General features: G+C 37.2%; 1 protein-coding gene across 1 annotated transcript in view; it reads right to left on the reverse strand.

Annotated features, from left to right (window-relative positions):
* ARFGEF1 (ADP ribosylation factor guanine nucleotide exchange factor 1) overlaps positions 1 to 16796 on the reverse strand; it is a 90852-nt gene that overhangs the window by 47332 nt on the left and 26724 nt on the right. Inside the window, exons 3-5 of the mRNA XM_026842262.1 lie at positions 12638 to 12794; positions 11427 to 11573; positions 981 to 1160 (exon numbers count right to left, since the gene is read on the reverse strand). Coding sequence (XP_026698063.1) covers positions 981 to 1160; positions 11427 to 11573; positions 12638 to 12794 — 484 coding nt within the window. The remainder of the gene's footprint in view (positions 1 to 980; positions 1161 to 11426; positions 11574 to 12637; positions 12795 to 16796) is intronic.

Consider the following 16796-nt stretch of genomic DNA (forward strand, 5'->3'; position numbering starts at 1 on the left):
GCATTTGTTAGCTATCATATTAAAATAACTGCCCTGAGTGTGCAAAAAAAGCAGAACTACTTATCAACTTGCATAAAGACCACACTTATAGTCTGACAAAAAATGAAGACTTCCATTGTAGAATAAGTTGCTTAGAAGGACAGTAACTGCACAAATTTCTCAGGTACTGCATGGCTTTTGGCATCACTTATCATAAATATGTCTTATAAATCTTTGACTGTGATGGTATCACATACCAATATGCAGTTGCTTCTGAGAGGAAAGTATTAAAGAAAGTACTACCAATTCTTAGATAAAACCTAAGAGTTTGTAATAATACAACAGAATTACTTCTAGAAGTAGCTAGGAATTTAAACAGTTCTCAAATCTGGGCAATTGCTTTTTTTGTTTCTTTGGGTTTTAGGTGTTGGGGGTTTTTTAATAGGAATTAGGACCATTACTTTGCCTTACTGATCTTTATTATCAGCAGTGGAAGGCACAGGGCATATGTTGGGGTCCCTGCTGACAACTCACAACAGCAATTTCAGTGACATGTTAGTGACTACTACACATTCAAATGACTGGAAAGGTTTTTTGTTTGGGTTTTTTTGGTAAGTTTTTTTGTTTTTTTCTTAAAACATGGATTATTTCTTTGGTCTTTATCATCACAAAAACATTAGAGAATTTCACTAAACACTATATGCAGACAGTGTGGCATTTCTTGATAGTCAAAATAGAAACTGAAATTGAATATATCCATTAAATATAGAGGACTGCTATGAGAAGTTTAAATCCTACACACCACCCCAATCCCCAGAAACACATTTCACACCTATTTCAGAGTTCACAAAATGAACAATGTAAGATACCAGATTTTTTTTTTTTTTTTTTTTGAAGTACCTAAGTTTGGAAAGCCAAAAAGCTTTAATAATGATGACAAAACAAATCTCTCAAGCTGATTTTAAGAGCTAATTTCTATATAAAGATACTGAGATACTCACTGCTTGATTTTCCATACGTGCAAAAATGACATTCAGCATTTGTGTTAGAGTGGCCTTGGCTGTGGTTTGATTTATGAGATTTTTGCTTGCTAGATAGATATTGTAACATGTTCTTACAGCCTGTAGCACTGTTCCTTCGTGGATTTCTATGTGTTGAGACGTTACTGCAGTGAGCAAAGCCTAAATAAACAAACACAAATATACATATATTTTCCATTCAAGACTTGTCCTGTCAATCATATAGTTTGCAATGAATAAATACAAAAGTTTGATTACTCTGAAAATATAGCTAGGTACATATCTTGAACTACAGTTTTAATTAAGTTTTCCCAGGTACTCTTGTAGTCATACTGGAATATCATACATACCCAGTCATATTAAATTGAAAGTGGTTTTAATCAACATATCTAGGAAATACATGTTTCACAGCATGTAGAGAGCAAGAAGTTACCTACTGTATTACCAGACAGGAAGTTAATAAAAGTAATCCTAGAATCTTCTAGTCACAAAACATGAACAACAGACCACCTGTTAATACCCTGAAAGCAATCTAAAGTGTCCAAAAGTTGTTTTACAAATAAATGTAAATGTGAAGGAAAAGACTAAGTATGAAAGTAGGCAGTTATAAGTGGGACAACTGCCCTTTCTAAACACTCTGAGTAGATGCTAGAATACTGTGTTGCCCTCTCTGTAGGAATTAACTTCTTTCTATTTAGGCAAGATCTGCTTTTTTTTTTTTTTTTTTTTTAAAAAAAAAAAAAAGCAAAAGCATTTTAAATAAGCCTCTAAAAGCTCAGGTAACACAAAAGTAAGAAAGACTTATCTTTATGTGAGATAGAGGCATAGAAGCAGGCTGGATTATAAAGCAGTAATAGAGGCAGATGAAAGCTAAGGACAGGGTACGAAGACATTCTGAGAGGTGCATGTTGGAGAGGGGAAAAGCTTGGTCCACAACAGAACAAACATCTTTACACTGATCACTGTACTCAGCAGAAGAAATCGGGGAATTTTAGGCATTAAAGACTTTGACAGACTTAATGATTTAATGGGATGTTTAGAGTAAGAAAGAACTGGAAGCACTGGAAAGCTCATACTTCTGCAAGTTTATCACAGTTAAATACAGAAGTTATTCTAAGTGTTGTGTAATTTATTCATCAAACCATGCTTAACTTCTCTTACTAACACCTCTGTCCACACATGGCACCAACAAGTGGACAAAGAGTTATCACTATTAAAAACCACTGTAGAGCTTAACAGGAAAAAGAAAATTAAAGATCCATCTCACTAAGCTGTTGCTGGAGAGACCTGAATTCTACTCCTAGATAAGCAGTCTGTTAAGGTCCCTTCCTATTCTGCCTGTGATGCTTTAGTCCTCTCATCAGTGGACACAGGGAAGTATATATATATATATATATATGAAGGACTGTACTTAAATTTCTTACTGGAGAGTATACATTTTTATCTGCATTACCACTAAACAGCATCTCACACTCAATCTACAAAGTAGTGCTGCCTAAATGCCCAGTAGAACTCTCTTTTATCAAAAATCAAAGGGGGAAAAAATTCAAAAAACACCGAACCAACTGAAGAAAAGAAATCAGAGGTAGGCAAACTGTAGACAATGGCTTCGTTAAAGTAACTTGAGTCTCCAAGCACTGATACTGTTCTTTTTTTTTTTTTCCCTCCCAAAATTCAGTTCTCAACTCACCAGCCTTCTAAAAATCAAGTAGTCCTAAGTTAAAATTCACACCCCCATCCTTAATTCTTACCCTCTGTGTGCAATGATTCAGTACCTCCACAAAACTTATCAATACCCTGCTTCTGCTACTGGAAACATCATTCAGGGTAAAGGACATATAAAAGACAGAAGAAAATCCAGTGCCTTATCTGGATGGAGATCAGTGACATGTGGTGTCCCTCAGGGGTCTGTACTGGGATCGGTACTGTTTAATATCTTCATCAGCGATGCAGACAGTGGGATCAAGTGCACCGTCAGCAAGTTTGCAGGTGACATCAAGCTGAATGGTGCAGCTGACTTGCCTGAGGGATGGGATGCCATCCAGAGGTACCTGGACAAGCTCAAGAAGCTGGCTCATGTGAACCTCATGAGGCAAGGCCAAGGGCAGGGTCCTGCACCTGGGTCACAGCAACCTCCAGTATCGATATAGGTTGGGGGGTGAATGGATTGAGAGAAACCCTGTGGAGGAGGACTTGGAGGTATTGGTGGATGAAAAAACTGGACACAAGCCAGCAATGTGTGCTCACAGCCCAGAAGGTCAACCATATCCTGGGCTGCATCAAGAGAAGTGTGGTCAGCAGGTCAAGGGAAGTGATTCTATCCCTCTACTCCACTCTCATGAGACCCCACCTGGAGTACTGTATCCAGAGCTGGAGCCTTCAGCACAAGAAAGACACGGACCTCTTGCAGTGAGTCCAAAGGTGGGCCACAAAAATGACCAGATGGATGGAACCTATCAGTTTCCCCTATGAGGACAGGCTGCGAGAGTTGGGGTTGTTCAGCCTGGAGAAGAGAAGGCTCCAAGGAGACCTTATAGCAGCCTTCAAGTACTTAAAGGGGTCTTAGAAGAAAGATGGGGATGGACTTTTTAGGAGGGCCTGTTGTGATAGGACAATGGGTAACAGTTTTAAACGTAAAAGAGGGTAGATTTAGACTAGACATAAGGAATAGGTTTTTTACAATGAGTATGGTGAAACACTGGAACAGGTTGCCCAGAGAGGCAGTAGATGACGCATCACTGTAAACATTCAAGGTCAGGCTGGATGGGGTTCTAAGAGACCTGCTCAAGTTGAAGATGTCTCTGCTCATTGCAAGAGGGGTTGGACTAGATGACATTTAAAGGTCCCTTCCAATCCAAACCATTCTATGATTCTATTCCATGACCTCCTACCAATGAGTCTGCCACCAAAACCTATTCAAACATTTAAACCATTCACCACCTCTCCCTTTCCTTCTCCCCTTAATACAAACACCCTCTACACTGGCCTACACATGCCATTCTGTGTGACATTTTCATTTATTCACTTCATTAAGTGTTGTACTGTTCCACCTCTACCTTATGGCCAGGAATTCCTGGGGGGTTTCTGAGACTTGCAGATACTGGGTTAAAATACGCCGGACCTTATTAATTAGTTGCACATTCCAGATCAGGTAACAGATCTAATATCCCCTACACTACAGTACTCTCACAGTCCAAAATTTATCCCCAAAGCTACTCACATCAATCACAGGTCTGCTGACTTCTCCAACTCTTTCCTACATGTTTCAGGAGCAAACACAATCACGCTGAAGGCAAGTAAGTCCCAGTGATTAGATTCTGCACTCTCCGATCTGGCTGGAAAGGCTGCACACCTGTACATATTTTAGTATTCTGCTTTTTCAAGTTTTGTGCCTCATGAAGTCCTCAAAGTCCAAACCAGAAAGCTCCCTTAATCTTTCACTAATAATTCTGTAACAGAATTAGCCTTGAAAAACTTTGTCTACGCTAGTTTAAAAAAATAAAATCAGTAACTCCTGAAAACAAGCCAAACAAGTGGAGCCCAGGCATAAATAGACAGCTATTTTTTGCCAAAGCACTAATGTCTGGGCCCAATACAGTAAGTACTTAGATTTAGTTAAGACTTCTTTAACCCAATTCCAAAAGATAACACTGAGACACACATTTATATCAGTTTAAGAACCACCTACAATTTCTCACTTGGAAGATAAGGTCTCTTGCTGCCTAACATTTTGAACTCTAATGAAAAAGTGCAGTGGGGCAGGGGATCAAGTCTCTATCTCTTTTGTTCTAGCTATGTCATTCATAAAGCTACTCCTTTGTGTCACTTTTTGTCTCCTTGTTAAATTCAGGTGATTAGGAATTTGATATTTTAAAGTCCAGTATTAACTTCCATTGCACTTCCAAGAAACCCATAGGTTTTTTCCCCTCGGAGACAATGCCTGCTAGTAGAAAAAGGTGACAAGGCTACAGATGGATTATATGCTCTTTTGTTTTAATAGGCTTAACAGCCTGAATTTCCTAAGTTTCTTCAGTATGCTTGTTATGACTACTAGAGCTTGGCTCTTTTCACACCACCTGATCAGAGGGTGTGGAGGCAAAGAAATGTTTACACACAGAGAGACATACCTCCTTAACATCTTAATCCAAATTCACTGAATAACTACATCTACGCAGACTGAGGAATCAGTCTTTCCATCAGGGCATCTCTTTGCAGATATCTATTAAAGAGTTCAACGTCACTACAGAGATTCTGATAGAAAGAAACCTAAAGAAGTTACTTTCTCAGGCACTAGAGACGATGATCCCTAAACACGTTTGTAAACTGGTAAGCATTTTTAACTTTGATCTTTTGCTAATATCTTTCATATTTCTTCCCAATTAGAGCCACCTTCAGGCTATTAATCACGCTTACTTCATGTCTCAGTGCCATTTCTCTTCCTCTACTATGACAATCTTAACAGAAACATGAGACAAAGTATTTTACAATTACTTTCTGACAACATCCTTCCCTCTTGGCAACTTCCATTTAGGGCTCAATTTGACAGCATGCCCTAAACGACATCACCTCATTCTGTATCATAAAAGACTATATCATTACCAGAACTGATGTGACAGCTAACCCCGAGTAACTGCACGTTACAATCAGGAGCAGCAGTCCTGCTCTTCTGAAACCCCTGTCAACTCGGATGTTAGAAAACTAATTCTTCCCTTTCTTACTTTATCAGTTTTCATCAGATTACTCTCCAACTTTACTCTGTGGCCAAACAGCTACTAGGTCCAATGCAAGGAGGAAGAGAGAGGAGACAGGTGAGTAGAAGGCAACAACCTCAGCAACAGTCCCCAGTTAAGCAGGATTACACAAAATCTCAAACTGCTGCACAGCAATGCACGTCCTTGAGAGGTGGAACACAAAAGCTCTGCCTTACTCCCAGCTATATACTCTTATTGCTTACTTTGCAACAGGTCTGGGGCTTGAAGCCACCTGTGCTATTTTAGTGGCAACACATTAAAACAACTAAAACCAAACAGAAAAAAAAAAAAAAAACAACAGGTGATTTTCTGGTGTTTGGTTTTGGGGACTTTTTTGTTTGTTTGTTTTAACAACGATTTTAGTGGATTCAGAGTATTTATTAAATCCATGCCAGGACAAGGGATGGAGTAAGACAACATCTGGCAGCAAAGCCTGGATGGAAAAATATGTCTCTGCAGACTGCAGTGGCTCTACTGACTATGACAGCATTAGTTTGCTCTTTTCTGTCTTGGTAGATTTGCTGCTCAAGTCTTCTTGCAGATGAGTTCTCACTCCTGGTCACACTTAGCTCATCTGTTTTCATCCATATCTTCAGAGTGAGCTAAGGAGAGATGATTACTACTTTACTGTACTCCCTCCCTTTGCTGTTCTTTAGGCAGGGAAGGAAACCTTTGCAAAAACATTGCTAGCACTACCTCTTTAACTTCAGGTCCTTCTACAAAAGCGTTCTTTGTCACAAAACCTGCAAAAATACCAACAGCCACCACGCTTTCCTTGTTCTGAAATTACTGGCTATCATCTTGACTGTGACACTGTTTCCTTAGACCTTCCTTTCAGTCCTTCACACCTATTGTTCTGTATTTGAGAAAGACCCTATTGTTCCGTGCCTCTACATAGTTACTATAAATAAAGTTTATTCATTTTTATAAACAACCATCAGATGGGTTTAGGAAAGGAGAAAAATCTTCAAGATTGTATTTCCGAGTTACAGATTATCATATCGTAGTATTTTTTTCTTTTACCCCGAAGCATGTTTGCCTATTCAGTGAATTTCCTATTATGTAAAATGAGTATACTAAAACAGTACAGGAAATATCTTGATTTGTGAGGCAAGATTAATGTAGTTTAGTAAGTAAACAAAATTAATATTAATTCTCTACTAAAACCACCCAGCATCCATCTATACCTGTAAACTTCTCATTCCTCTCACACTGAATATTCTGCAAGAACAGAATGGTTAGAGTGAAAGAAAGTAATTACAACCAGGAGAACAATTTAAGAACACAAAAGCGGCAGATGCACCTACATTGCAGACATGCTAGGAAGGCTAATTTTCAACTCAGGGTCATTCTTTTCCTCCTCTCAACCAACTATGATCATCTTATCTTTGGAAGATTTATGACACAGTACAGCCATCACCTGATCAGCACCAGGTTACTTTGGGTAAAATACTCACAATTCAGTTGCCTGGGAACTCTCCAGTAGTTGTGACAGCACATAAAACACAGTGTCTGTAACCCTTCTCTCTAGTGTATTAGCTATCGAAAAGGGCTATAGGGTTATTTTTAAATTACAGAATTTTTAAAAAGTCAACTTGAAGACCAACTTATAATGAAATAATGTGTTACTATGGACTGACTTTTGGAAGAACACAGGAGACTTAAGTCCTTAAACCACAAAGCAACAAATACATTAAATAACACAAACATTCACAGATAAATAGTGTATGACGTATGAGTACATTAAGAGTATTAAAAGTATGAGTGACACTAAAAAAAAAAAAAAAAAAAAAAAAATCATACAGAACACAAAAATATAGTTCTCCAAGTGGCATTTTCTTTGTGAGCAAGTGCTAAGATTATCTCCTGCTTTTCACTATTTCCAAATTATTCAATCATTCATGTTATACATTTAGCATAGCTTTAAAAGACCTATGTTTATGTAACTTAAGTTTACCGACTTTAAAGACCTATGGAAATGCACTGTAAGAGTACAAAAAATAGAAAAATACCATGTTTGCTTCCAGCATGTTTTCACAGTCAAAACAGTGATTTAAATCAACCGTGTCATATCCTAGATTCTATACCAGATTTCAGTAATAACGGATCATTAATTAACACCCAGTATTTGATTAAAACTATTTTTTTTTCTGCTTACCATCAATTTGAAGAAAAAAAATAAATCTATACTGTCAAGCATGTGGTCAGTTACCAGCCCTGAAACACACTGAAGGATTATGACTGTGGACACTCCAGAAAGAGCAGAACTACATTCCAGTTTCTCATATGGAAAATAATATAAAGAACATAAATTATATAAGAATATAAAGTTTTATTTAGTTTTATCACTGGAAAGTTAGGTGTTCAAAATTAACTAGAATCTAGTATGGAATTAAATGGATGCATGTTTTGCAAGGCAGAAGTATTTCAATTCCAGCTCTGAAAACGTAATCCTTCTCTAAAAAATAAAACTGCAAAATGATAGGACAGCATTTTCAGGTTAAGTAATTGGTCCTAGACATTTGCTTGAATATGAAAGCCTCAAAATACAAAAATTCAGATGTAAAATCTCCCGCATCATTATTTCGATTCTCAAATCTTTCCATGATCCACAGCTCCTTTTAACCTCAGCAGGAGGAATTAAGCTTTCTATGATCTTTTTATGGGAAAAAATAACCACAGTACTACATGATATTGTAGATGATTAAGTTACTTAGATAGCATTCAACACTACTGAAACACAACAGGATGTGGAACTGAAAAAGTATTTTCTAAGGGTCTTCTGAATTTGGAATCTGTTTCCACACAAGTTTTGTTAAAATTCTTTAAAACCTATTATCAACCTCCTTACTCCTCAGAATTAGTTAGCTTTTACAGTCATCCCATTCTGTAATCCAACCATAAGTTGTCCTCTATTTTTAGTTAAATTTCAAAAGGCGACTTGTCCAAGCAATGTGTGATTTAACTTTCCTTCCTCCATGGTCACCAGTCATACTGACAGTGTGACTACTTGTAAAAAGGCACATACAGGAGTTGACCTTATGAACAGTCTATTACATATGGAAGACTTGGGAAGCAGTCACTAGAATAACATTCATCTTTTCAAGCTACAGCTATCAAGCACACACAAAAACCTTTCTTCGCCAAAAATGAGCAACTTGAGCTGTCAAAGTATCTAGATAATAACAAATACTTACTATACAGCAGACCAAGGAAAGAAAACATGGATGAGGATAAACAGTTGATCTCATGTCCCATCTTTCTTTCTCATCCCCACTCTTTCTTTAGAGATTTTCAAAAAGAAATTTAGTGTATTTTTATATCATAATTGCAGTTCTTCAGGAACAAAACCGCCAGAAATAAATATAAACAGATCTTCAATTAAAACCTCTGCAGGTGTCGACAGGAAGTCTGCACACACACACACACACACACACACACACACACACATCACAAATGCCATAGTAGGCCTAGCAGAGCAAGCCTGAGGGCAAAAATCTTCAATCAAGGGAGGCTGTTTCAAACATAATTTGAATAAACGTTTTTCAGTGGCAGCAGTATCCTAATTAGTTGCTTTTTTCTGCCCCAGAAATCCTCACTGTAATAACTGAACAAGAATTTGCATGGCTTCCCATCAAAATTACACCAAATCAAACTAAAACTACAAGAGGAAGGAAGGAAAAGGCCAATTTCCCAGACTGGTTCATTACAAAGTCTGCAGATGAAGAATGAGGGGATTACACAGACAAGAACATGCAGCAGAAACAAGAGGCAGAGAAGTTAAACTAGCCATCAACTGTCAGAACTACCACCAGACACAGCTTTAAGCTCAGATACCTAAAAAGAGACAAAAGTACACTCCTCAGCCTCGGTAAGATTATTTCCCTGGCAGTCAACAGAAAGGTATTTTCAGAATGCCTAAGCAGCTCCCTGCTGGGAACCTGCTTAAGATGACTCCACTGCTGGAAAGCCATCTAGTAACTACCCAGCGTGGCTCCCAGATCTTAGCCTGAGGGCAGCACCCTATGTAAGGGCCTTCCATGCAGCATGCAGAACTGAGATAACCCTCCAGGGAGGAAGGTTCAAGGTTCTCAGATTTTATCGTGGTGTTGGTGATGCAGCTGCCCTGTGTGAACACTGCTCATGTGAGTAACAGCCTGGGAGTGCCAGCACAGAAAGCGGGAGACCCAGGTTCCCTGTCTTCTATTAGCCTGATAGAATTAAAATTCTTCAGAGAACATACTGATCACCAGGACCACAGAAGAGTCTGAAAAGACATATGATCCATTCTTCAAATCATACTGGAGAAGCAGGGTCCACACTGAGCCCAGAACCAAATTGTTATGAAGCCTAAGAGAATATGACTGACAGCAGTTTTGTTATTTCCCCAAAGCAAGTCAAAGGTTCTTGTCTTTGCTAAGGTTATTTCTAATTTTGCTGCTTTTTACAATGTCCAGGGTACAGGACAAAGATGGAGTCAAAGCCAAAACAGTACTCTCCACTTTCCCAGGCATTCTAACATGGCAATTAGCTAAGTCTAAACAGCGAAGAAATGAAGGCACTAAATGAATTTACACACTTAATGCATTGTACAATTGTTGAAGAATTTACTTTCTCAACTATTTTCTTAGACAGAAAGAGTACCAGCTCACAGATAATTCCCTTCAGGCGAGGAGGGCCTGAATAAGAAAGCATTTGGAGAGAAGTTATTACAGTGAGAGGGAGATATAATGGGTTTCAACCACTAGAAGTTTAAATCAAAAACTTCCCTTTGCAAGATGAAAAATGTCTTAAATGCTTGGGCAACACAACACAACAAATCTAGAAAACAGCAGTATGAACCAACATTTGTAATAACTGTCTGCTGAAGAAGTGCCAAGAAAAAGGAAGACTTGAGCTATGAAAAAGAGTAGCAGAATAAACTACATTCTCTGCAATAGAACAAGTAAATAAAATCTGCAAGAAATGTCAACACCTCAGGAAACATATACACAAGAATACAAGGTAACAAATACTCCATTCCTCATAACTAACTTCACTATTGCTCATCATCACAGTCATTCAAAGGCTACTGTTACAGGAGTAGGGTATGGTACTTCCACTAGGTGGCTAACTTCTATTACTTGGCATAATAATTTTCTGTAATAGATACCCAGAATTAGTGGATGCAATCAGAAAACAGCTGAAGTTCCCCAGAAACTTACCTGTACAAACTTCACATGCAACATTTATACAAGCTATGGAAAGAAACCCTAGATCTCCTTCAAGCAGAGGTCTACGACACAGCAGCACAAAGCTACCATGGTAACGCCTGACTGCCAGGACTAATTGCATTTCATAAAACAGTTCCAAAATGGATTTCAAAATCTGCTGCTTAATTACCATCTTCCTCACTGGCAGCACAGGATTATTTGATAGTAACTCCTTACAATTAGAGAGCTCCACAGGTCTGTGCACAAGACTTCACGTCAAACCATGAATTCATCCAAAATGCAACAGTAGAGAATAGAGAAAGGAACGTAAGATAAGGAGTTTCCATCTCAAATACACAGGATTGAGAAAATATTTCAAAATTACAATTACATTTACAAATTGAACACTTCCGCTTTTAAACTCTGAGGCTATGAATGCCTTCTGCTGTCACCACTATAAATACTGGAAGTATTAATCATATTACCTTTATTATTTGTAGCTGAACCCCTTCGTCTGTTTGAGGGCCTTGGAAACAACCACATATTGTCTCAATAATTCTATCAATTAATTTTTTGCCTGGAGCTGTGCTGTCTGGAGCATTCCCTGTCAAGTGCCCGTATGCTATAAGTTTCTGGAGAAAAGAAAAAAAACCCATATAAATAAGAGCTTATAAAAGTAAGACAGCTTTTCGTTATAAATAAATAAATTCACTTGATAGCTCTAACTTGCACAGAATAATTAAAACAGCACATTTTATTCAAAGTCTCATAAAACATCCAAGGATTTTTTAAAAAATCTTCCAGATTTATTCAGTTTTCACTCAGCAACTGCAATATAAAGTTTGTCAGCAAGCTTAACATTAAAGATTTTGTTCATCAATTAACAATGTTTTAAAACAAACAGGATCCTAAAAACTATCTCACATCACACAAATCTTCATATGTAGTCAACTCAAATGTTTTTAATACCAGATAAACCAGCTGCAAATGCTTTCTATTTAAGCTACTAGCTAGTCTTCTGGTTTAAAGTGTTCTATTATCCCTTTCTCTCTCTAGGTCTTTAATACTTTGAAATGGAATTTATTACAAAATTAACAAAATCCTCTTCCAAACACTTCAGGCATGAGAGTATTTGTATTTCTCCACAGCCCACCTACTTAAAAATACACAGAGTGGCAATGTATCATAGCATGACAGTATGCCAGGTATGCACATGCCTGTGTGCGAGTTTAAATATATTAGTTGAGTTCACTGTTGGGTTACTCAGAAGTAAACTGCTAAATCCCATGCTGTAGAATTTGTTTTGAAAACATTACAGGAGTCTTATGAGTTTTAGAGACTATACATCTCAAATTAAATTTGACTTCAATTATAAATAACATTACATGAATTTGATAATGTTACACGTGCTATGTTAGTTCAACACATAAACGTTTGAAAATAGGTAGCTGTACACTAACATAATAAAACTGACCCAAACCTGTAACTGCAGTAATACATATATACACAAATAAGCACACACATGCGCTACATATGAAGTAAGATACACTCCCCTTTTGTGAGAAAGATATTAAATATGGCTCTGTGTGGAGTAAAAGAATAGAAAAACGATTACATTATTTGTTACATAAAACTGCACTTCCCCTCCAAATCAAGGGGTTTATAGTTGACAGGTAAAGCTCATCTTCATACAGACCTGTAAACAATCTAGAGATGTACTGACAATCCTGGGGCACTTCGACTGGCATGCCAGTTCAAATGGTAGGAAGTATTTGTCTGCTTCAATGAAGCTTGTCTTTGATTTCACAGGTGGAAGAGTGCTTGAACCAGGCTTGGCTTCTCCATGAGGGGGACTAAACAGAATGATTGTATTAGAATGAAGTAAGTGATCACACAAATAGTTCTCACCACCACAATGTTTACATATAAAATATCAAGAAAATTAACATTAGGGGAGAGTAACTTAACTACAAAGTTAACACAATGCTAATATGGTCGTATAAATATTCTTAATAGCTTTTATACTTCATCTGTCTCCTTTATGGATCAGTCAAATTGACCCATTTGCACACTAAGTGGATATTCAGTGGTCCCTGCTGGTTTGAAGGCATGAAGACTTGTTTCCTCTGAGAACAGGAAAGGACTCCCCTTACTTGGTTGGTGAAAGCAGAGAGGAAGAAGGGAAATCTTCAGTATAATTTCCACATTAAATGATAATTCTGAGAGAAGTCTAGTCTCTTACTACTAGGACACATAAAACCACAACTTGTCAAAAATTTTAATGACCCTGAAAGTTAAGAACTACTCAACTACTGTATTATGATACCAGTTTGGTTCAGTACTTTACAGAAAGTACATCTTTTTTGGAGATTAAATCATATCTGAACTTCAATCCTGGACATACTTTGGGAAAAAAACAAACAAATAAACAACATCCCCATTCTCCCCAATGAAAAAAACAACCTAAACTTTCTATCTGTGCTTCAGATGACACCATAGAATTTAAAGGGTTCAGTGGTTACCAATGTATCTCACTAGGGCAATGTATCTGAAATTACTAACTGTACAAAATTTGAGAAAATTATTAGCTGTTGAAGCCTTATTGCTTGCAGCACCTTTAGAAACGGCATGCTCATTAATACTTAGCTAAAAAGGACAATTAAGAATAGGTAATTTTTCAGTAATCTGTGTGCATCAATGCTGTTTGCCTTTGACTCAAAACAAGATGTTTGGATTTTTCATTTCACAGACTCATCACCTTTATCTAAAGCATTCCCAACCTGTTTTGTGCACACATATGTATCTTTACATAAAAGGTGAATTATACAGACTTGGTATTATTAAAGAGCATAACTTCATTATCTATAGCGAAGGATTACAAAATTCTTGCAGTAATTCAAATAGATCTTTACAGAACAACTGATTTCAAATCCAGGCCCTATGTATTTGTTGAAAATTTAATTAAATGCTTCAAGGAATGCAGATGGTAGAAAAAACCATTTTTCATGCTGCTGAAGTAAAAGAATGAACTGCTAAGAGTTCATTATAAATCCAAAGAATTAATGCAGTCCGACACATGGAGAGAGCCTTAAACTAATATGATAAATTATTAATTTCAACTTTTCAAGGAGCAAACTGGATTGCCCTTGAGATGTTTGGTACTGCATTCAAACAGCCTTCCTTGTTTAGGCTGCTTTAAAAGGACACCTAAATTCTGTCTTAATAGTGAATAATTAAGTGTAAGATTCTACTTTCTACTAAATAAGTTCTCTTAAAGGTTTAAGGACTTATCCCTACATATTTTTTTCCTGAAGAAGAGCAGAGGCTTGTCTTTTTATTGGATGTATAACTTTATTTATTGCCCAATTCTGTTTTCTGGAAATGGAGCTCTTCTGGACAAAACCCAAAATCAGGTCATTTGCAGAGGAAGTACATGATTCTTCCATGTTCTTAAACCTCTCTGAAATTCCTAATAAAAGCTTTTCTGTGAGGAATGGAAGGGTGGTATCTCTTGATCATGTCTTATGACAAGACTGTTCTTCATCTAGTAATTACATCTATTGAATCCATTAAAATTAGGTTCAAAAAAGCACTCCAGAAATAAAAAGATTTTTTCAGAAAAAAAAGAGCAGGCCATGATGAAATTCCAAAAATAAAGAACCCATGCCGTAGGCAAGCTACTGCAGAAGCCTGAAGCTTCTCTTAATTGAAGTCTTTAAAAATGCCCAAAATAATAAATATGGAAGATGATGCTCTGGAAAGATAAGGCAATAAGCTCATCACCTTGCTGATGACAGGAGGGAAGGGGTAGCAAGGAGAGGGAAGAAGAGAAGCCCAAAAGGTCTTTTCTTCTTAATGTCAGCAAAGAAATTACTTCAACTGGTATTTTTCCAGAAGACTGCAAAACTGTCCTCAACAAAACTTTCTTCCACCAAGGGATCTACCAAGCATGAGAATCATGAAATATGCTGATATTTATGTTGTCAGCCATATAAACAGGCTAAGGTATGTATCACACAACAAATTTTTAGAATTATTTTGGCAGCACTTGCTGTGTAACGGTTACATGAATCAGCCTGTCCTTTTCTATTCCATTCCCCACCACCCCACTACCAAACAGCAGTTCTGTTTAGAAAACAAACAACAAAACAAAAGAAGCAGTTTTCCACGCAAAATTTCTGGGACGTTGAAATGATCTTTTTGTCAATGCATTCGAAGTTAACCATGAAATCAGTTTTCTAGAACAGAGACTGGAAAAACTTGAAGAATGATCATTATAAGCCCCTTGTTCAGATATTGAAATCTCAATTACAGATATAAGCTGAAAATTATTTGATAAACTAATAGGTTTCAGTATTCTAAGGCTTAGAAAAACAGTATTTTCTACTATATCTAAAAAATTTGACTCTACATTAACAACAGGGTAAATCCATTCACAGTTTCCAAGTTTAGCAATGCCTTCACAAAAGCAAAAGGCTACTGTCAAAGTAAAGACAGCACTGAAGAAATCAAAGTCTATTTACAAAATGTACATAGGCAGGTAAGACACAGAAGACATAAGACATTATACCCTAAAAAACCTCACAACTTCAGATATTAACAGGATAGAATTTAAGCATCTGAAGTTCAGAAATGGCTGAACCATACTTGTATAAATCATTAATAATTCTGAGCTCTCAATTAGTTTTAGTATGGTATTTAATTACAGGATCAGCTATTATTTTTCCTTAATCAGTGCCCAAAACAAATATTCCTCAGTGAGTACTTATCTTTAAGCATTTTTTTTCTTATCATGCTTCACAATGTGGACTTCTGCTTTGTTTATACTACTCTAAGTAAAACCTATTGTAAAACCACATTACTACTTTTTGTCTGAGACTGTCTTGTGGTGCTTGGTGCAACATTTTCTGGACACTACACAAATATTAAATTTATTTTTACAACCTTACTATGAGTTGATGGTATTGACTATTTTGCTGGTGGAAACTGAAGCACAGTGACTCAGTCAAATGCATCCATTAATTTTTACGTGCCCAATTTGATAAGCTGTGAGACTAAATTTTTCAGCAAATTTGATATTAAATTGTCCTTTACATCTTCTGAAGCAAAGTTCCCACTGACTACCTTTCCAGCTAAAGTGCTCACATGTTCCAAACCAAAACTTGTATATTTTAGCTCAAATACCCAGGAGATGAAGCAAAAATCATTAGCAGCCAATTCTGACACCTGTGGTTTAAATGATTTGCCTAAACCAGAAATTCAGTTACAGGGCAGAACACACGTCCCCAGGCAGCACTCATCTGCTTAAGCCATAAGAACACTTTCATCATCAGTTTCACCCACTGATCCGATTCTTTCAACAAGGGGTATAAACAGTCTTCATCCTGAAGCCCTGACTCATAGTTAATAATGTACATTGAATGAGGAAGAAAATCCTGTGGACCATGTAATTAAATAATGGATTCCCCAGTTTACCAATACTTAAAAATGTACTTGTTGATAGCAGAAGAGTGCTGAATGTCAATTTTGGCCTCCACCTTCATTTGTAGAGGAATTGCTTCCAAAAATCTACACCTATTCCCTAACAAGGTCCTTTCCAGATGCTATCTTCTCAAATTACACTACTACTCTACCCGTTCCCACTTCCTCACCCCAACCTCCTCCCCCTGCTCACTCATAGTTTAAGTCTTTTATTTGCATTCCAGACTCTTCCCCCTCCTCTGAACCCACTTCAAGAGCTTTTAAGCTCAGTCCCCTCTGCCAGGACTTTCTTGCTGTGTCACCCACAAAGACCTTTTCTAACCTTGATCCCCATTCCTACCCTCCACAGCCAGAAGGTATCAGCCTGCTTGCTC

Source organism: Athene cunicularia (genome assembly GCF_003259725.1).
Source record: "Athene cunicularia isolate RWA chromosome 2 unlocalized genomic scaffold, athCun1 chr2_part1, whole genome shotgun sequence".
NCBI lineage: Eukaryota > Metazoa > Chordata > Aves > Strigiformes > Strigidae > Athene > Athene cunicularia.